Genomic DNA, 22488 nt, shown 5'->3' with positions numbered 1-22488 from the left:
AGAAAGACTAATTATCGTAGAATTTTGGAAATCATTGTCACATGAAATTTGAACCTTCCTTAAAGTAGTGAACACTGTTTGGTTTTGAAAAGAAAAAAATATTTATGTTGGAAAAAAAATAATCTTAAAAATTATCTTACCTTATATACCCTTCCCATGGACAAGGTATTCTCCATTGACAAGCCACAATTATGTTGAATTTCTTTTTAATATACAGATTTCAATGTTTTACGTAATCTAAAATTTTCAGCATGTGGAAAACCCAAATAACTGAGAAATTTGATCCTAAAATATGGCTTACATAAGTAAAAACATGCAATTTTGGAGTACTTTCACTGATTTTTGGTAGTAAGAACTGTTTGTATGGACACTAAAATAGCGAATGAACATGTTGAAAATAACCATCAGTACCAAACCTAGCAGTGTATATCTTTCCATGGAAAGTTATTGCTGCTGTTGTGAAATGTCGTTTTGGGTGCTATATTCACTTACACGAAGCCTTCGGGCTGTTTTGCTTCAGAATAAAGTAACACACTAAGGTAGCAGATGCAATTTACTTCACAATAACATGTTTCCGCAAGCCAAAATCAACTGAAAACTCAACAAAATCTTCATGTACCATGCAAGTTATTTCACTTTGTCTTAGAGCTAGAGAGGGTTAAGGGTACCTCGACAGTAAGTGTCCTAGCGTAGTAGGAATGAATGTGGAGGTAAATCGGAACCTTAGTAGAATGCATTTAGGGCAGGGTTTCCCAAACTTTCTGTGTCTGAGGCCCCCTCAGCATATCACATGCATGTCCAAGGACCCCCTAGCCACAGAACATAATACTGAATTCAGTAAACAAAAGACAGAATTTTGTGATGTTACCATGTTTGATTTTATTCGTATAATATAGGCCTAATATTTACTTTCCTTAAAACTTTTTAAAGTTTAATTAAACTTCATTTACATAAACATACTTCCTAAATGCATAAAAATTATAAAACAATGTGATACTTGGCTAATAATTACAACAGTCTGGATCTGGAAACTTACTTGAGAAAATTCACTTTGTATAGTTGTTGGATCACTGGGATGGATGGTGCTGTTTTCCAGACCAAGCATAGTCACTCGAAGCCAAAAACCAGCCTCTACATTAGCGAATCAAATTCGGTTTTGCTGATTCGGCGTGCACATATACTCATTTTCTTTAATGTTCCATCTATTTTGTCTTGGACTGTGAAGAGTGTGACTTGCGTTCCTTGCAGACTTGACATCATGTTTACGACGTTTTTACACTTGTTCAACAGTTTTCCGGCTAGCGGTTGAGTTCTCTGGAACACACCCAGTGGCATCACTGTTCGAATGAGGCACACACTTCAATGAACCTGTCTTCAACCAGCGATCCATGTTATCGCCTGTGAGTACTATTATACTTACACTTTATTACTTTTCGCATCTGGATTCCTGCAGTTTGAGTACGTGGAAGAGCGAAGTTAGCATGGTGGACATGTTAGCATCAGGCGACACACTTGACTTCGCTGGCGCAACTGGCTGTTCACCAAACCAAACTACCAATGAAGACACTCCATGCCATCTCTCGGCCACTTTAAGAGTTACTAACAGTCCACTGCTAACTTTCACCATCTATCAGCCAAGTTAACAGTGAAGACATAGTTTTTTCAGTTTTTATTTTTTTATTTTTAAATGTTACTTAGATTATTAATTGAGTATGTCCGAATCGTATGAATAATTTCTTAGTTTACCAAAAGAAAATTATAATTGCATATAATCGCTTCTTTAAGTACTTACAACTTGCGAACCCCTTTAATTATCGCTGCGACCCCCAGAGGTCCGCAGACTGCATGTTAACAATCAAACCTAACCATAAAAGTATAAAAATAGGAAAGTTAAAAATTGTACTTACGTATGTGAGTATAGTGCTCTTATTGTAGAATGACGTTTCAGAGATTGACTATCTCTTTCCTCAGGTTCATATAAAAACTAAGTACTTGGCATAGTACTGCGTCAAAAATGTAATATGAGGATTGTGGTTAAGGGTTGGTTAGGGTACATTTAAAATATTAAGTTTTTGCTATTAGAAGTACGTAAAAACCCAAGCCGTTCCCTAAAAAACAAAAAAAACAAAAAAAAAACAACTTGTTCTGTAGACCTATTCCCAGGTAAAAAAGTTAAAAAAGTTAAAAATCTAAAAAACCTGCATAAATCACAATGCAACCTGCAGGTTTGGCCTTTCCTACCCAAATGTACCCTAACCAACCCTTAACCACAATCCTCATATTACATTTTTGACGCAGTACTATGCCAAGTACTTAGTTTTTATATGAACCTGAGGAAAGAGATAGTCAATCTCTGAAACGTCGTTCTACAATAAGAGCACTATACTCACATACGTAAGTACAATTTTTAACTTTCCTATTTTTATATTCTGGATTTGTGAGTAACACGCGACAAACCTATAAAATATAACCATAAAAGCATCTATTGAATGAAGTCTTAAGAAAAAACTCCGCAATATGTGTTAACAGATGTAAATCGAAATCGAACCATGTAAAATTTTCATTTGTAGCATGATGAAATTGCAATAAAGTGAAAGGAACATGGACCAATTTGATTTCTATTCATGTCTCATAACATACTTTGGAATTTTAGCGATTAATTACTGCATGTTTGCTATAGAATAGTTTTCTTCCATATGCTACTATACGATTTGTTTGTTGCTGTTTTTGTTATGGACTGTTGCTGCCATCTAGGTCACATGTGTGCAGAGCAAAGTGATTTTGTATGTTAAGTGGTCAGGTTTAGCACTTTTGCATTCAAATGGAGTCCCTATATGCTCTGGTAGTTATGTTTAGCATTTCAGATTTAGGCTCTTAGCATTCAAATAATGTCCCAAAATCCTTTCACAGTTGGGTTATGTAGGTCAGGTTTAGCATTCAAATCATGTCCCTAAATGATTTCTTGCTTAAGTTAGGTGGGCCAGGTTTAGGAGCCTTAGCATTCAAATAATGTCTCTAAATGCTTTAGTGGTTAAGTTAGGTGAGCAAGGTTTAGGGCTCCTAGCATTACAATTATTACCCTAAATGCTTTGAACATCTGATCATGTTGATGCTGTTTTCAAAACATGGCATCTCTTCGAGCATCATGTAAACAGATAGCAGAGCAAATATGGCAGTAGGAATTGGAATGTTTCTGTAAGGAACCTTTTGCATCTTCTTTTCATTGAAAAATTGGGACTTTTCAGAACTGTGTGAAGTGGTAATTACTTTCAGGACCATTTGCACTATTCTGTGATACTTTCTTTTTTGAATGCCTTGACAATGGGAAGCATGGAAAGTTGTGTTATATACTCTTTGGGCCATTCAATGCCAAACCATCCAATGGTGGTTGCAACCCCTTTTTGGAAGAATTTCATTTTTAGTACGTACGTTTGTACATGTTTCTAGATATGAAAATCAATGTACAACAAAAAATATTGTCTTTAGTTCTCCTGGGCCAGCCATTTTTCCAACATGTCACATGGTTTTTTTTGCTCATGTAGCAGTTTACAGAAACCTTAATATCTCAAAAACCATTTGAGCTAGAGACCTGAAACAAAATTCATTAAGTACGTTTTGCTTAAAATTGCATCCTAAGTGTGAAAATTATGATAGAAATTTTGTTAACAATAGTTAAAAAATTGGATTTTTAAGCCTGATTTTTTTAATGAAGGGGTTTAGTCTAAGGCTTGAATTTTTTTGTATGTGTAGACCTGCCTGCAGGGTGTCTGTAAATAAATAAATTTCAGTACTTAGAAATGCAACCCTTTTTTACAGCATGGGCTCAAACATGGCCATTCATTGAATTTTGACAGTTTGCGGGGTTAAATATCTCAGATGGGTCCTCTTGAAAAATGACCATGTTGACATAAGGTGTGTAGTACATGTAAATTCTACCATTGTGTGAGAGCAGCACTGCCAAGTGGCAACAGCTGACCAGCGGGGTCGGGTGATTCACGTCAGACAATTGCTGTACAGACTATCAGCTGTGCACGATGTTTGTGTGCAATCCGTGTTTCGTAGTGGGCTGGCTGTTGGTACTCGTAAAGCTGTAGTATTCGTGTACTGTTTTCTTTATTTCCTTCTGTGAAATAAATCTGTGCAGTGAGGTGATAGACGTTCAACACCATGCTTCCGTTATGTTAGTGAAAACATGACTTTGTGTTTTATTAAATCTACGAAGGATCTGAGATGTGATTACCCGTACCATATTTGTGTTGGAGTGAAATAATGTAAATGTCTCTCCTGTATCTTGGCAGGGTACCAATGATTTAGTAGTATCACGTTTGTCAAATTGAAAAGTAGGTTTGTAAAATGGTGCATCTGTCAATACAAGCAAATGTTTATATCATTCTGCTTTACGTTGAAGCACATCAAAATGGTGAAGCTACAAGAACTTTGTACAGAAATCGATTCGAGGACTGAGATACTCCAGGCATTGCAATCTTGTACCGCATAGTGAAACAATTCACGGAAACTGGCACTATTCATCCAAAATCTAAGACCAGGAGGAAAACTGTTACAAATGAAGAGGCTGCAATTAATGTTTTAAGTGCTGTTGCTTACAATCCCCACATCAGCACAAGGCAAATATCCCTAGGTTCCGGAATTTCTAAAACCAGTACTCTGCGAATTCTGAGAAGTTTCAAGTTCCATCCGTAGTGTATGTCTTTGCACCAGGAGCTTCATGGCGAAGACTTTCAAAAATGTTTACATTTGTGCAATTGGATGCTGCAACAGATGCAAATGAATGAACAATTCTTTTCATTGGTTTTATTCTCTGCGAATCGTCATTCACCAACCATGGTCATATAAACAGACACAATGCATTATTGGTCTGTTAAAAATCTGCATTGGATACGAGAAGTTGAACACCAAAGACCTTGGAGTGTCAATGTTTGGTGCCGAATAATTGGAAGCCGATTGATTGGACCATATTTCATTGAAGGCATATTAAATGGACAAAAGTACACAGAGTTTTTGGTAAATATTCTGCCAGGGCTGTTGGAAGAATTGCCACTTCACCAGCACTGCAACATGTGGTATCAACATGATGGTTGTCCAGCTCACTACTCCATTCAGGCTCGAGTCATGTTGGACACAAAGTTTCCTGGTCGATGGATAGGACGTGGAGGACCCGTTTCTTGGCCAGCTCGTTCACCCGATCTCACGTCGCCTGATTCCTGCGTTTGGGAACTACTTAAAGGAAAGTGCTACTACGGAGTTCCAACAACGCCAGAATACATGCGGCAACGAATTATTGATGCTTGTGTCTCTATTACTCCTGACATTTTGGGACAAACAGTGTGGAGCTTGACAGACCGTGTTTTGAAATGCATTGAAGAGAACAGTCGTCATTTTGAACATTTGCTCCTTTAACCATTTATTTGTGTACCTCAAATGATAACTAATTTGTAGTAACATACTTAATTTTGCTGTTCGTATGAAATTGTTCCTTGAAACCAAAGAGTTGGAACAAATTAATATTATTTATTGTTACACAAAAACATAAATTGCAAACAATTTTCTTTTGCCGAATTCTTTGCACACATTTTTTGAATAAAATTAGTTTTTGCAATGTTCTCAACAGGAAAAAAACCTGTTATTACATAAAGAGAACAAAATGAAACTGAAACTACCAAATGTTTATAAATATTCTAAGGTTGCAATTTTTTTACAAAATTTTTCGAACAAAAAATACTTCTTTTTCAACACTGAATCCAAATATGTAAAACGAATGGGGGTGTTCCATTTGAAATTTCACATTTACCCCCCACTCCACGTAAGGGGTGGTGGGTGGCGGCGACGAAATTTTGGTGGCATTGACTTACCCCCTCAATAGTATCAAACTTTTTTCTGTGCAATTTTTCGATTGGATGCATTCTGCATGCGATATTCAATACTATCATTATAAATGTACCACCCGGTATAGTTCATTGAATATTATTAATATGTTTTGAAATCTCTTATTTTCTAGTTCTTCAAATACTATTATATGTAAAAATAATTTCTACTTAACATAGACCCTTGCTTATAGGATTACATAGACTATAGCCGCTTTATTGAGAAAGTGTATATTACTTTCAACACACCCTGTAGTCTCATCCTGCTTTTAAGGTATAGCATAGTCTAAATAGTTCATCCAAGATATAAGAATAGTTTCTACTTAACACAACTATTGCTTATGAGAATACATAGACTATAGCTGCCTTGTTAAGAAAGGACATATTACTTTTAACACACCCTGTTGTCCTGTCCTATGTTGAAGGTACCCCTTTCCCGGCAGGTAAAGAAAATAGAAGAATGTGGGAATATTGATTTTTCCACGGGCAGACCAAGTAATGACATTTCTACTCCCAAGGCTAATTATGGCAGCATGCAACATTGCAATTCCAGCACAGGAAAAAACAAGCTTTCAATTATACGTATGGTGCAAAGGAACATGTATCTTGTTTTCTCATATTGCTTATACAAGCATAGTAGTTTTGTTATAGAACATTTAATCTGGTAAGTAAAACTTTCTAGGAAGCTTCTATGAATAATTTTGTCTTGTTTTCTTGTTGTCTTCAATAATATATAGTCTATATATATAGAGTGACCAAAAATATCATTAGGCATTTTGGTAATGATTATTTATTATAGGATAGGTGATTTTCAACTTTAGAAACAGAGGTATAAGTTTATCATACTCTCCCAGCAACTCTATATACAAACAATCATAGTTCATCCAAGATATAAGAATAGTTTCTACTTAACACAACTATTGCTTATGGGAATACATAGACTATAGCTGCCTTGTTAAGAAAGGACATATTATTATTATAAGTTTATCATACTCTCCCAGCAACTCTATATACAAACAATAATTTGCAGATATATCATACGTGGTGATAGTATTCATCTTATCATATTTAATACGATAGATATTACTCCCAGTAAATATTTTGATCTCACCCTTGTTCTCAGAATTTATGGTAAATTGTAATTTCCCAGGAATGGCGAATTTATAATAATTTAGATTGTTATTAAAAATATAAAATATTTTACCAGTATCATCATTATATTCTGTTAAGATACTGTTCAAGTGGATATTTAGTAGTCCATTTAGTTTAGACAAGAGATTAGTGAGATTTGGTGAGGCTATGTCAACAGGCACTTCCATAGCTTGTTTTCTAAACGCAAACAGATTCATGGTTATTTTATTGACAGTTATCACATTGGTTATCATTTCCCAGGCAATAGTGACCCCGTGGTAATGTGTCTATCTCACATGAGAGAATCTGTCTCTTGTCATCCTCTGAATCCAGGGCAATTTTTCTTATTTTATTTGTAGTTAATATATGATCAACACTTTGGATTCTTTTTTCCTCCCTCAGTTTGGGAGACTTAGTTTTGAGACAGTTGTAATAAGCATCAAAGGAGAGTTTTTTTCTCTACTGTAGTTCTACCTACTCCCTTGGCTTTTTTAATAATATCTTTTTCTGATTTAATTACATACATTTTTGCTCGTAATCCAATAAATTCCTTAATAATATCATTACTTTTTTATCTTATAGTTTGACAGGCACCTTTTCATTGTTGAAAGAAATATCAAAACTACGAGGATATGAAGATGTATCAAAATAATTAAACAACTTAGGGTGTTTTATGTCTTCATAGAAATTAGGTGTCTTGATATGATATATAAAACTATCTGTGTCCATATACAGAATGTAATAATCTTCAATTAGGCAAAACGTTAACAGTAAGAACAACATTTATTTAACTTATAACTTCATGTTATACAAACTATTTTGAATATTGGAACTGCTCCATCGTTGATTTGTATTGTAGCTTTAAATTGCTTAATAGGCTCACAAATATTACCAGAAAAACTTCTTTGTACCTATTTATTAAGTATTCAAATTTTTGATTAGTAAAAGTTGGTTGCTTAGATACTGTTAACAAACAACTGTCCCTAGAAATCGTTAACTGAAACCAAGATTTCCAATCTGGCCATAATTCATCCAACCAGATCCTTCCTAAAATAGGTGTCTTTGATTTATTTCGTGAAATGTACAAGGGCAATTTTAATCCCATTTTCTAACTGCACATCCAGCATAACTCTCCCTACTATTGGTAGTGGTCTCCCATCTACATTCCATAAAGTGAGAACACTCTTTCTAACTGGAATGTTCCTAAAATTCGTTGTATGGAATTCTTCATCCCAAACAGATACTGCTGCACCCGTATCCACTTCGAATTGGACCTCTTTGCCATTGCACATCAACGTAACCAAACAATTATCAGCTTCACTTCTAGAGCTACTCATTTCAGTATCCGATTTTTGTACATATAATTGGTTTTTGCACCTTAATCCCATTTGAAGGTTCACTTGAATTATTATTAAACTTCACAATGTCTAATCTACTTTTCTTATTAATGCACTCTGGTTGATCAGCTTCCACATTTACAAGGTTGAACATCTGATTTAACTCTAGTTTCAGATTCATGTCTAATAAGTTTGGTATTTTTATTATTTATTGTTGTTCTTAATGGAAATTTTGGATCAGCCACTAATTTATTACCCTTTTTTGGATCAGAGACTAGTCTTACATCTACATGCTTCCTAATATTCTCCATAGTCTTACCATAGACAGCATTATTCATTAATTTATAGAAATCCTTATCTAAATCTGAAGTAGCAAGTGTTATGTGTCTTGTGTTAGTTTCAGTATAAGGCCTCAACCACTCTGAATGCTTGAATGTAACAACTCTACGAATTTGCACTATATGAACCCTCTTTCCCATTAAAAATTTGATATTCTTATAGTGTCTGACATATCTCTCTTTAGGGTCAAGAGTCATCAGAAGCTTCTTCTGTTTTGTTTCAGGTGGACACTTGAAGTCAGGAGCTGGTGGCAAATCAGAATTTTGTGTAATTCATGAGGAAAAACAAGATCCACCTCAGCAAAGAAACCATACTTAGTATCATCAAAATTTTGTATATCTATTGATGTAGGTTCTATCCACTCAAAACCACCATAGGGGAGTTTATGCATCATTGAATATCCATATAAATTATTTACATCAACATAGAAAATGTAGCTAGAAGGTTAATTTGGATTATATACTTTTGTCATATGTGTAGTTGGCCCTTGCATATCTTTATGTGCATTGTACTATGCCCCCTTTTTCTATGAAGAGAAGCATGTCTATGTCTGTAATCAGCTTTAATTGAATTTTAGTTTTCAACAACATAGCTGCCCAAGCTAACCCTGGGAGGCTATAAAAGTGTGCTGGGTCCAATTTATAGATATTCATAGACAATTTTCTAAAGACCTGAAATACATCAGCAAGAATTGTCACATCCAATTTTAGATAGGCATCATGGTAGTCTCCCAAGGTCCTACATCCTAATTCCTCCCACATCAGTTGTGCATGATAGTAATCCTGATCTGTGATATTTCAATCACTGAGTTGGCTGTAGAACTCCTTGAGAGGAGGAAGACATTGATCATCAAACTTAGTATGGTCAGTCACATATTCATATGGATAAGCCAACTTTTGTCTAATATGTTCTATGCCCAAGCTAGGAAAACTATTAGTTGTAATTTGGAACTGGTCATCAGATAGTTTCCTGGCAAGAGCATCCAATCCAGCAGAGAGAAATCTCATGGAGTCTAGGAATCTCATCTTAATAATGCCATCACAAGGAATTTTTACTGTTTTGCTGAGACTAATATATCTCTCTTGATTTTCTGCTAGAACTTCTATGTTCTTTGTATCATAACTAAGATGCTTAACCAAATGGTGGAAATCATAGCCACTGCCATTATGAAAGAATATGGAGACAAATTTGTCTCTGTATTTTGAGATTACGGCTATTACAGAAGACCCCAAGATTCTTTCCTGATAAATTTTCTTATTTTCATATGTAAAATATAAATTGGACTGTGGGCAAATCTTAGTAGCATCATATAATTGCTCTTCAGCAGCAGATAATGGTACTCTTGGTTTTGACCCAGATAATACCATACCAATTTTCATCACTACTTCTTTTATTTTTTGGAGAAATTGTTTAACAGCATTAGGTCCTCTGTATCTGTATAAGGCTCATTAGGTTTTAATAAATTGCACCACACAACTACATAACCATAACTACAAACCTCATGGAGTTGATAAGGTGTAGTATAATAAATTTCAGGATCTGAATAGTTGATTGGTTTAAGAAATGCCTCAAAATCTGCTATCATTATTGCTGGATTCTCCAACAAAGCTTTGTGTTGTTTGAATTTCTCAACCTCTCTTGGTTTGGGCATAATCATACATACAGGCTTGTTCCCACCACAATATTGTTTGTGCTCTTTAAGTTTCTGGTTAGCAATTTCTGGATTATTAAATTTGACATAGTTCTGTGGAATATGATTATCAAATGTAGTCAAACACCTATGGCAAATTTTGATTTTCCCAGGATATTTAGTTATTTGACTTTTAACCAAACGAGAGAGATTACGAATTAGACAGTAATGGAAATTCTTGTTATCTGAAATAAGTAACAAATCAATGATCAAATCATTATCATTATTGCTGGTGCTTATTCTGAGAGGATATACAAAATTATTCTCTGTATAGGCATACACATTGTGTGCTAAGAGTTCTTTTGCCTGTTTTTCAAATTTTGTTATATCAGATATAGCAACAGGATACTGGATATTTGACATAATATGTTTATACTCTGTCTCATACTTCATATAATGAACTAGCTCTGGATTGTATTTCCTATCAACTGGGTAAAGTTTTGCTAAGACACACCATAGAAAACACTTGTTATTTTTATTTTTTATATTGATCACTGCTTTCTTATTTTGAATATTCACTGGAAGATGGGCATAAGTAGAAGTAGAAAAGGGTGAGAATTTACTTATTTTCAATTCTAATTTATGTTGAGTCCCACATAATTTCCATCCAGATCCTTTAGCCTCATTTTTTTTTTGTGTGTATGAGTAATGTGTCCATAAGCTGGGCATAGATTTGTTCCAAATTATCTATATCACTCAAATATAGAGTCAGTGTCTTGGAACAATGGCAAAATGTATGACGTGTTTCATCAGGTTTCTCATATTCAGAGGATAGAGTAGTATTAAACTTGATATATTTATTTTTAAGTTTATTTCTCAGGAATTTTATTGTTAATGATTTTATGTTATTCAAGAAATTGTTGATATCACAGTGTGGCTCTGATTTAAAAGACCACCAAAAGCTGTAACACTAGGTGTAGCCAAAAATCTACTTTGTTTGTTTTGGTTCAGGACCATCAGTTGGACCTATATCTGCTTGTCTTTTTTTAGGATTGGTCTGGCTGGTTGATGATTGAGATTTGCAACTCATATTCTTATGTCTATTCATATGGGGTATGCTAATAACAGTTCTACAATTTGAACAGGGTTGGGTTGGTAATATAGAATTTTTGAGTTGGCCATTGCATGTTGCCAAGTGGTTTGACAAATTTGCTGTAGACATGAATTTACCACAAATATGGCACTCAGTTTTACAAGTAGGATTTACCATTGTTTTATTTGGTATTTATATGTAATTTTTTCTGGTAGTATTACAACTCTAGAGGGTGTCAATATTTCAATCTCACTTGGAGATAATATATTTGGTACAAATACTTTAACAAATTATTTAACAAATTGAATAGAAACTAATCTTTGCTTAAGTGTATCAAGAATAGTAAATTATTTAGGGTATTAGTTATTACATAGATTTTGCTGGGTACTAGTATTTATATATAGAGAGAGATCATACAGACCAATCTTGGCAATATTGAGTTTTAGAGCTTCTAGAATGACTAAGATTTTGTACACCAGCTCTTCAAGTAATTTGAACACACTATATTTAATCAGAATAGTATGTAATAGATTTCGAGACCACCTAAAATAGTAGTGTGTTGCAAATAAATCATGTTAGAAAGTCCTCTAATTTACTAGGCAACACTTGTATTAATTTAACTCTTGTTAAATGTTAAGAAACCTAGTATTTAACAGTTTTATCTTATGAGAAACCAGGTATACAATATTTTTGGTAATATATACTTGTAATATTCTGTTGAGTAAAAATATTCTAAGTTCTTAATGTCTCTCAGAGGAGACCAAATAACAATGCAACTTCTTTTACTGCTGGGTAAAAATATTCTAAGTTTCCCAGAATCTCTCGGAGGAGAAATATGGAAAATGCCTTTGAATAGTATTATCACAAAGCTTGCTTTTTAGATTGGAAATGGAAATGTTAAACACCAATCTTGAATTTGGTATTCAACAGTTTTATCTTAAGAGAATATTTTACTTTAGTTTTCTCTGAAACCAGATATACAATGTTTCTAGTAATATACACTCATGGTGTTTCAGCTGGGAGAAAATATTCTAAGTTCCCAGAATTTCTCAGAGGAGACCAAATAATAATGCAACTTCTGTTACTGCTGGGTAAAAATATTCTAAGTTTCCCAGAATCTCTCAGAGGAGAAGACTAAAATATGTGAATTGCCTTTAGATAGCATTATCACAAAGCTTTGCCAGTAAAAATGTATCCTTTTTAATATCCAACACTTGTGGTGTTTCAGCTGGGTAAAAATATTCTAAGTTTCAGTCTCTCTCAAAGAAGACAAAATAATAATGTTCAGATTAACAGTACAATGTATCTGTTATTATCAGAGCTAGGACTTTTAGGTGCTGCACCTTAAATTTTTTTGTGTGAAAATGGGTAAAAAAGTGACTCATCCCCAAAATAAGCACCTATTGAACTCTACTCATGGTGTTTCGATTGCACCTTTTTCACAATCTCAGAATCTTTTCCACCTTTTCACAATCTCAGAACCTTTTGCACCTTTTTGCCCATTTTGCATCTTTATCATTTTTTTTAATACAACTTGCACGCTGTTTAACCCCACCTACATTCGAGGCACGGCTTCTTGGCACGCGATTCTTGTTTACCGCACAAAAATGAATCGGTTTTCTTCAGTTCTTGGATGTTAATATAGTAAGCACGCAGACTTTAAACAGTGCCAACAATGACGCGTTACAATTGCTAGAAGTTGTGCTCTTTTTGTCATATGCTGTATTGTTTACGAATTGTTGTAGGAAAGCTGTTTTGTTTTCGTTTCCTTCTGTCTCAGCAAGCAAGGTAACTGCAGTCTGTGATCGACTGATCAATGCATCTGATTTGCTTGTTCACCATGCCAAAACATAAAGTAAATGTTGGGAAACTGCAGGACATTGTTAAACAGTTTAGCGGTGACTGCATTCAAAGTGACGGATCTGTTATGAGGTGTGATGTGTGTGATATTTCTATTGCTGTTGATGACAAACACCAACGCACTCGGGTTGTGCAGCATCTACAAAGTGGGAAGCACGTCAGGAATAAAGAACTACGATATGGTAAAGGTGGGAAGCAACAGCAATTCATTGGTGAGGCGCTTGCATCTTCGAGTTCCAGAAATACAAATGAATTTTTCAGTGAGACAGCAAGGACATTTATAGCGAAACTTAACAGTCCTGTCATGAAATCAATCATATTTGCAAAAATATACTGGGAAGTCAGTTCCAGATGAGAGCACCTTAAGGAAATCTTACCTTCAACCTCTTTATGAAGCTAAAATCTCGCAGATCAGACAAGTAGTAGCTGACCATCCAGTCTATTTCATATTAGATGAAACCACAGATAGGCAAAACAGGTAAGTTTTGAACATTTTAGTAGACCTCTCAATGGACATCAAATGAAAACCATGCTTTTAAAAACTTATTTTCTCGACAAAACAGATAATGCAAGTGTAATGCAAAGTTTCAATGATGCATGTTTTGTATTGTGGCCGAGGGCGTAAAATATGATCATGTGGTTAGTTCTTACAAACCAAGCATCTTCTAATCTGAAGAATATGTATCCTAACTTAAAACATGTGACCTGCATTGTTCATGCTTTGCATCGAGTTTGTGAAGCTCTTAAAGATAAATATACATATGTTAAAGAATTTGTTTCTAGCATTAAGAAAATACTGAAAAAGGCTCCTAGAATACAGAAGTATGTAGAAATTACGAAACTTCCACTTTCACCCTCTCCCATCCTCACTAGATGGGGTACATGGTTAAAAGCTGCAGTGTTTATTTGCAGTCATTTCCATACAATATCGAAATTTTTAGATGCTTTGCCTAGTGATTCCTCAGCTGTAGAAAAAGCCAAAAAACTTGCACTTAAACAGGAATTGCAAGATGAACTCTATATTGTACATGACTTCTCTTTCCTTACTACTGCAATCACAAAACTGGAGGAGCAGTGTCCTGAAAAGGAAGCACAGTCGGCTGTTTTGATGGATGTGCAACGAGAGCTGCAAGGGGTCGGGAGAGAGAAGTTAGAACAAAGTTTAGCCAAAACCCCTGATGTTCAAGAAGTCGCAACCAACAAGGATGTGGATTACCAGTTGAAAACAAAATACGCACCACTTGTGTCTGTTGACGTTGAACTTTTCTTTTTCAACTTAGTGACCGCAGATGTAGCCTCACTCAGAAGAACATAGAAATTTTGAATGTAATCTATTTTAACAGTTTTCTAGATGACTAATTCTAATCAAGTAAGAAGAAGCATGTTTTCCTTTATGTCACTTTCTAATGTATCAGAGAATTTTCTTTGCTTAGTTATATTAAACGATTTAAAACCAGAGAATACTCTATGTGTTTATCCAGACAAGTTGAATCATATATGTATGTACTGCTCACAATAAATTTTACATCTGAAAATTAGCACCTTTTTTGTACAAAAATTGGCACCTTTTTTGCACCTTTATTGGCAAATGTTTGCACCTAAAATTTCTAGCTCTGGTTATTATACAACAGTATTCTGCTGGGTGAAAATATTCTAAGTCCCAGACTTTTCCAGTTAAAGGAAAATAGAAAGAGGGAAAAATATGGCAAAGTTCCTTTCAATAATATTATGAAGCCTGGCTTTTAGTCTGCAAATGGAAACGTTAATGTCCAACCTTGAACCAGCAGGCACGCACAGGTGATTCATATCTCAGACCAAATACCTCAGACCATTAACAACAACCTTGAACACAAAAAGTTCATGCATTCATTCCCACTAAGTAATAAAAATCACGCAGATAGGAGAAAAATATACTAATGATATGTAGGGGGAAAACTAAAAGATAATATACAAAGCCACTTAGTTGTCACAAACAAGATATTTGCAGGAAAATTCCAGACTAGATCAATACATGTGCATCTAGGTGATTAATACGTCAGACCAAACAGTATGTCCCAAAAGTCATTTACATTTTTTCCTACGTTGACTCACAGCAAATGGGGATAAAAGGGTGTATTAAAAGTAGTGTCTATTTTCTTTTATACAATAACTCACAACGAATGAGGATAAAAGATAGGGTGTGTTAAAAGTAGTGCCTATTTTCTTTATTACTAACCAAATAGTCAGTTTTTTCATATCTAATGAACTACTTTAAGTAGAAGCAAATATAATAGTTTTTTATTATAACTAAGGAACTATGTTAGGTAGAAAAACATTTTCTCAAACAAGACTAGTCACCTGTTTGGAGCATAAGTTAAGTACACTCTCAACCAATCAACAGATTGTCCGCAGAAACAATCAACTCCTTCTACTCATGTTCTGAACACCTGCAGCAAATCTTACTCCTCTGATTTCATGCTGCCTCTCCTTGCCTTCTCTGTGACACTGCCCCGCCTCACTAATCTTTTTCGCAACTTGGAGACCAACCGGCACCATAGCTGCCTATCCTGTTTCGTATTTCAAAGTCGTCTTGTATTTTTGAAATGACAAAAATGTATATATCAGAGTTACGCAGAACTAAGTTACATATAAAGCAGTCATGCTCTATATATTTTCTCATTTTCCATTTTAGCGCAATCTGATGTTCATGTGTAAAATGTCTTTTGCAGATTTCGAGTGCCTCATCCTCATCAACACAAATGGAGTTCGATGATCACTCTTCTTTCCCACAAGTGAAGGTAGAGCCTGGCATCATGAGTTACTCAGTGGATAGTGAACCCAAACCTCTTCCTTATCACGAAGAGTCAGCTGAAAACACTTTGGAGCCAGCGTCGTCATCATCAGTCGTTAAATCAGAGTCCAAGGAGGGAAAAGTGAAAACCGAATTGAAAAGTGAAAACAGCTCCGTTCACATATACTTGAACTCTTGTCCGGGGACGAGTGAGTTTTTACAGGAGGATAGTAAATGTTTGGATCCGAGTGATAACTTCACACAGTTTAGTGCTGTTGAATTAAAAAATATTGAGACTGAAAGTGTTAATGTAGAACCTGAAGATGTAAAAAAGAGTGAAGTGACAATTGAAGATGAAGGCCCTGCTTCAGCGACAGAAAGGTGAGTGCATGAAGTATTTTCAATTGAATGAAAGTGAGGGTGGTCACAATTAACTCACAATTAACCCACTCAGAGCCCTCTGGAGCCCATTCTAAGCAATAGGTGGAACTGTAACTTGGTGTAGTGGCTATGACGAAAACCATGGGGACGTGACTAATGACAATAAAAGTTCAAATTTTCACCACTAGGTGCAAATGTACTGCTTAAAATGAAATTTCCCCTACTCAAGAGCCCAATGGAGCTTGGTTAAAGCAATGTAACAGCAGCAGTAATTTGAGTTTATGTTGGCCCCTTACATTAAAAGAGGAACATAGATTAAGAGTATTTGAAGATCATATCCTTAGGAAAATATTTGGATGTAAAAGGAATGTGGAGACAGGTAAGTGGAGAATTGCAGATATTATTAGAATAATGAAATCAAGACTTAGGTGGGCAGGGATTGTGTCACAAATGGGAGAGGAAAGGAGAATTTATAGCATTCTTGTTGTGAAACCTGTTGGCAAGAGACCTGTAAGAAGGCAAAGATGAAGGTGGAGGGATAACATTGAGATGGACCTAAAGGAAATCTGTAAAGATGAAAATGGTTGGATTGATCTTGTCTAGGATAGGGACAGATAGAAAGCTTTTTTTTTGCTGCTAGGGAGTTAGTAGTTAGTTATAGTTAATTGGTACAGCAGTGTTCAATATGCACCCTCTCTGTATGAATGTCCTTTGGAAGCCTAAGGCTGATCAATGATCAGACAAAAGGTTTTTTAGGACGATGTTCGGATTTCAGTGCTACATTTCAACCTGGTGGTAAAATTTTAAACATTTTTTTTTCTTGTCAGCATTTGCTTCTCCATGGTCTCCATAGCCTCTATACCAAGTTTCAGGGCAATCTGTTGCTTCTAATGGGCTCCAGAATCCTCTGAGTTGGGTAACTTTAATTTTGGCCACCCTGTACTATGACCAGGTAATGGATTTATATGTAAGTACATATTTATGTATGAAGCTGAAATCAGTTCTGTTTTGTATTATCTTTGCACATCATGGCATGTAGACTCCAAAATTTCAGTTTTTATTTTCAATATTTGTACATACGAGTTGGTATCAAAACGTTTCAAGACTAGTCCTGTAACATGCCAACAGATGGCAGCGCAAGGCTGCACGCACAGGCACAGGGAGCACTAACCTTCATAAGTCAGTGTGCCAAGACACATATTCCTGTGTACATTGTGAGCTGTGTGCGATTTCATCATGGACAGCAACTTAGAACAACGAGCGAACGTGAAATTCTGTGTGAATCTGCCACAGAAACGCTTGACATGATTCGGCAAGTGTACAGCGATGCTGAAATGAGTCGTGCAAGGTGTTTTGAGTGGCACGCGTGCTTCAAGAGTAGAAGAACATCACTGGAAGACGACGAGAGATCAGGATGACCTTCAACGAGCACAACACCCGAAAATGTCGAAACCATTCTGCAACTTGTGCATGCGGATCGTCAGAGAACAATCCACAACATTGCTGCCATTTTCGGTGTGTCATACGGAACAGTGCAGGCAATCCTCACGTGTGATTTGAACATGCGCCGTGTTTCTGCCAAGTTCATCCCCAGGCTGCAGACCCAGGAGCAGAAGGAACACTGCATCCAAGTCTGCCAAGAACTCCGTCAGCGTGCCGTGGATAACCCATCCTTCATGTCGAGGATCATTACTGGTACGACACTGAGACAAAGCAACAGTCTTCAAAGTGGAAGAGCGAGCCCATCATCTCCATGACTGAAAAAGGTGAGGCAGGTCCGCAGCTCGACCAAGTTCATGCTCATAGTCTTTTTCAACATTTGCGGCATTGTGCATCATGAATTCGTCCCCAGGGGCCAGACCGTCTATAGCGAGTTCTACTGCCAGGTTTTAAGGCATCTGAGAGAGGACATTCAACGAAAGCGACCGGATCTGTGGCATGCGAAAAACTGGCTGATCCACGACGACAATGCACCCTGTCACTGCTCTCCTCACACGTGAGTTTCTCACCAGAAACAAGATGATCGCACTTCTGCACCCACCCTACTCGCCAGATTTGGCTCTTGCGTACTTCGCCATCTTCCCAAAGCTGAAGATCCAGCTGAAAGGTCTCCGTTTTGACACCATTGCGGAGATCCAGCACGAATCGCAGAAGATGCTTGACACGCTTTGAAAAAGAAGACTTCCAAGATGCATTCCAGCCAAGACCATCTTGAGGTTCAGGCCACAGCGCTTAGTCAAGACGTCATCATCTGGAGGCGATCGTCTTAACGCTGTAAACTCCTTGACGTAATTTTACCGTTGATAATTAAGGTATATTTATTTCTCTTATGAAGTTAAATTTTGATATTTACCCTCCCGACGAATATAGTTAGAAGAAAAATGTATAATATTGAATATTTACACCAAAATTTGCATTGACGAAGTCACTATGGCCACCACAAAAATTCCTACCATAGCACAAAGAAAGAGTTGAAAACCGTTAGAAACTTCCTGTCGGAAATATTTAAACATTGTATATCTTTGAAAAATGTTATCGGGAATATTGGTCAGCTACAGTAAAACTCGTAACCGCTTTTGTATGAACTTTTGTATGTAAAATCAATTGATTAAATAAAAAACATGTTAGGTTGACCGTAAACTTTCCAAGTTACCTAATCAATTAAATTGTCTTTAAGTTTACCCAAAATTAATCAACCAGATAATGCAGATATTCTGTGTAGCTATACAATCTCAATACAAAACCTTAATTTCTATATTCTTGCAGCAAAAGCGAAAGAAATTGGTACAAGGGCAATGTTACATTTCTGTGTATAAAGACTAAACGTAAATAATTTGTCACATTGTAATTTCGATCCTATTGACTTTATTGAACGAAAGATAATAAACAAATTTAATCTTTTCATTGTCGTTAGTAAGATTTGTGACAATAACTTAAGAGTTTCATTGAGAAAAAAAGCAGATTAATATTTCCATTTTAACGTTCACTTGGGAAATAAAAATTTGGAATATTTCGTTACACTGTTTTTTACATTCCGTTAGAAAAATCGTGAAGAATGTTAATAAATTATGAAACAATAAACATTATCACTGATTTAATAATCAAAGTTACGAACATTGAAGCTTCACAAAGACAAAAAATAAAAAGCAGTTCATATGAAACAGTTTTAAAAATTTAATACATTTGTAGTTCATATTAACATAGCTAGGTAACAAAATGCTTTCTGTGTGAAAACATTTGTATTTGAAACATAAGTAACATATATATTCTAGGATAGTTTTACACACGAACATTTCATCGACGTTCTTGTTACACATCGCACCCTTGTATTTAAATGTACAACATATCTTCCATTAGCCTCCGATTAGCATAAAGAAGCATAAAGCGGGATAAAATAAGAATAAATGTACACATGTATCAACTTTGCCCCGTTGTATAGCTTTCTTTCATTAAGCACATTTTGAAACTGAAAATTTGTGTAAATAATATGAATAATTTATCGAATGCTTGCATAAAATTTACACTAACAAATTGCTTTGGTAGACGTAATATTAACCAACGTTTGTAATTCAGGGTAAATTATTTGATAATTCTAACAAAAATGTTGACATGTTGACCACATTTACGAGTATATTTGATGCCTATTTCGGACACATGAAATGTTTACATCATGAACTATTACTATTATTTATTTTTTAGTATAATACATTTGTTACTTGTATATTTTCGTAGTGACTGAATCACATGGAATTGCCCTAAAAATTTCTCATTTTTAACAACATCTTGAAGAAATGTGAATGTTACTCTTACCTTTTTCATTGTAATTGCCTCTGCAATTGAGTACACAAGACTTATACACCATACCTCTTCCACATTTAAGCATATTTACACGTCATGTAAACTCGATTACAGTTCTTAAATTTGCATTACAATTCCATATTCACTAAAAAGGTCCAACATTGATTCCGAAGAAGCAAATCAAACATGGCAGCTATCTCGCCTCCAGTTGATGACGTTTAGTCACGTGACCGGAGCAAGCCATCAGGCTTTCAGATTGAGAAGGTAATGTTCCAGCAGTGGCAGAAACGCTGGGAGCGCTGTATTGCTGTACAAGGTGACTATTTTGAAGGTGATAGTGTGTAAACGTAGATAAATAAAGTACTTTCTTGTAAACAGAGCTAGTCTCGAAACTTCTTTTGCTTGTGTGTTACATATTTTAGTTATTTTTAAACATTATTTCTATATTTTAGAACATTTGTTCCTGTTGTGACCGAGAGTTGGGTGAATTTCTTGCGAATAGCTGACAAAGTCCGAAGCAACATTAAGCAAATGAAATTTTACAACCTTTTTTACCTTCCAATTGTGTTAATTACCAGTTTTATGTCATCCGAACATCCAATTTTACACCTCCAAACTGGTTTGCTTTGCTATTGTAAAATACTTGAAATTCCTGTTTGTTTACAATTGTTGTCCACAATAGAGAATGAGGGTTCAACGGGATTCGCTTTTCGTTTCTCTTCAAGTTAGTCATGGTAATAATTACAATGCTGGGAGAACCACAATCAATTGTTTTAAAACTCAAGAGTTGCATACGGAATGTCTTATATTGTTAAAAAGGTAAATTTTTACAATTTTAAGTCCATATTTAACTCCACATTTTGGTGAAATAACTAAATATGTATTTACATATGTGGTACATTTTCACTACATATAAATCCGTTCCCTGACTATGGTCATGTTTTTTTCAGCTTGAATATTTAGTTGTACGTGGGGGGACCCAAAAGAAACTGGAATTGTTCTCTGGTGGACAGGCCCATTGTAGTACATGCTTCTGCCACTAGATGCCTTTTGCTCTTCTCGATTAGTCTTGTCAACCAACGTTGTCGAGTGAAGTTGTGATGCTACATTGTAAATTGTTTTGTTAAGCATCTCTCGCTTGTTCGTCGAATTTTGGGATGGGTGAAAAGTTCGAACAATGTCTGGCTGTGAAATTCTGTTTACTGTTAGGGAAAATTCCTGGGGAAACATTTATAATGATTCATACAACTTACAAGGAAGTTGCTCTGGGGAAGACACAAGTTTACGAGTGGTTTTCCCACTTCAGGACTGGCGAATTGTCACTTGCTGACCAACCTCGCTCAGGGCGACATGTCAAGTCAGTGCCTATTCCTTTTTCTGATGCAAAGGTTATTGTTCATTCAAATCCTGGCCTGGTCATGGGTGTTTGTGAGTGTCCATTCATCAATTTCATCATATCATCACTCATCCCCATCTTCGCAAATTAGCCAAAAGTTGCACAAGAAGCGCAGTAAAATAAAGCAAATCAATCAATCAACATTACAATGTGTTATTTCGCATTCTGTGTTTTCGTCAAAAATAAAATATGCTTGCCCCTAGATATTACAAATATATGCATACCTGAGGTATGACTGACTACCTTACAAACTTTATGGCATGACAATAAGGAAAGGGGAAGTGAACCAACTATCGAAAAATGATAGAAAAACAACGTATTCAAAATGAAGTGGCAATATCGGATTTCGTCTCAACCTAGATATCAAATATAATCATCATCAACAACAAAGTTTATTGGACTTGCAGTTTACATTTAGCTGTTTTTGCCCAGCTACATGTAAAATATTTGCAAATCTCGTTGCAAGGTTGATATCTACAGTTTTGTGTCCTGATACATGCATTGTGGTATTGTGGTGCTGATAACGGAAGTATCCGTTACATTATGGCTAAAACACATACAATCACAGTAACAGCCTAATGGTGAATCAGCAGCAAATATACTGCCATGTTCACAGTTGCAAACTATTACATGCTTATCGCCAAGAAAAGCATAATCGTTGGAGAGCTTGTTTTACTACTACTTATTTTCAACCATTTTTGCCCCTTGCCGAATAATGCCGTGAATATGCATTACATTACGTGTAACTTACCTTTGGAATTTTGAATTCTTTCATTTTTATTTTGTCAACTGTTCAGTGTGTCACAGACAACTAGTATCAGATGGACGAAGTGGATAGACTAAACTGTAGATGTCAGATTGACAGCACGAT

The 22488-nt window shown here is 35.6% G+C and overlaps 1 protein-coding gene across 4 annotated transcripts in view; it reads left to right on the top strand.

The window, feature by feature from the left end:
* LOC146001742 (uncharacterized) overlaps positions 1–22488 on the top strand; it is a 95523-nt gene that overhangs the window by 4285 nt on the left and 68750 nt on the right. For 3 of the 4 annotated variants that reach the window (XM_083139450.1, XM_083139451.1, XM_083139448.1), the window contains exons 1-2: positions 1290–1400; positions 15981–16423. In XM_083139450.1, coding sequence (XP_082995576.1) covers positions 1389–1400; positions 15981–16423 — 455 coding nt within the window. In that variant the 5' untranslated portion in view covers positions 1290–1388. Of the gene's footprint in view, positions 1–1289; positions 1401–15980; positions 16424–22488 lie in introns of those variants that run through there. The other variant, XM_083139449.1, reaches the window with a different exon arrangement.

The sequence above is a fragment of the Lepisma saccharinum genome, chromosome 17 (assembly GCF_977018435.1).
Source record: "Lepisma saccharinum chromosome 17, izLepSacc3.1, whole genome shotgun sequence".
Lineage (NCBI taxonomy): Eukaryota > Metazoa > Arthropoda > Insecta > Zygentoma > Lepismatidae > Lepisma > Lepisma saccharinum.
The sequence above is the reverse complement of the archived record's forward strand: the minus strand, read 5'-3'. Positions and strand labels throughout refer to the sequence as shown.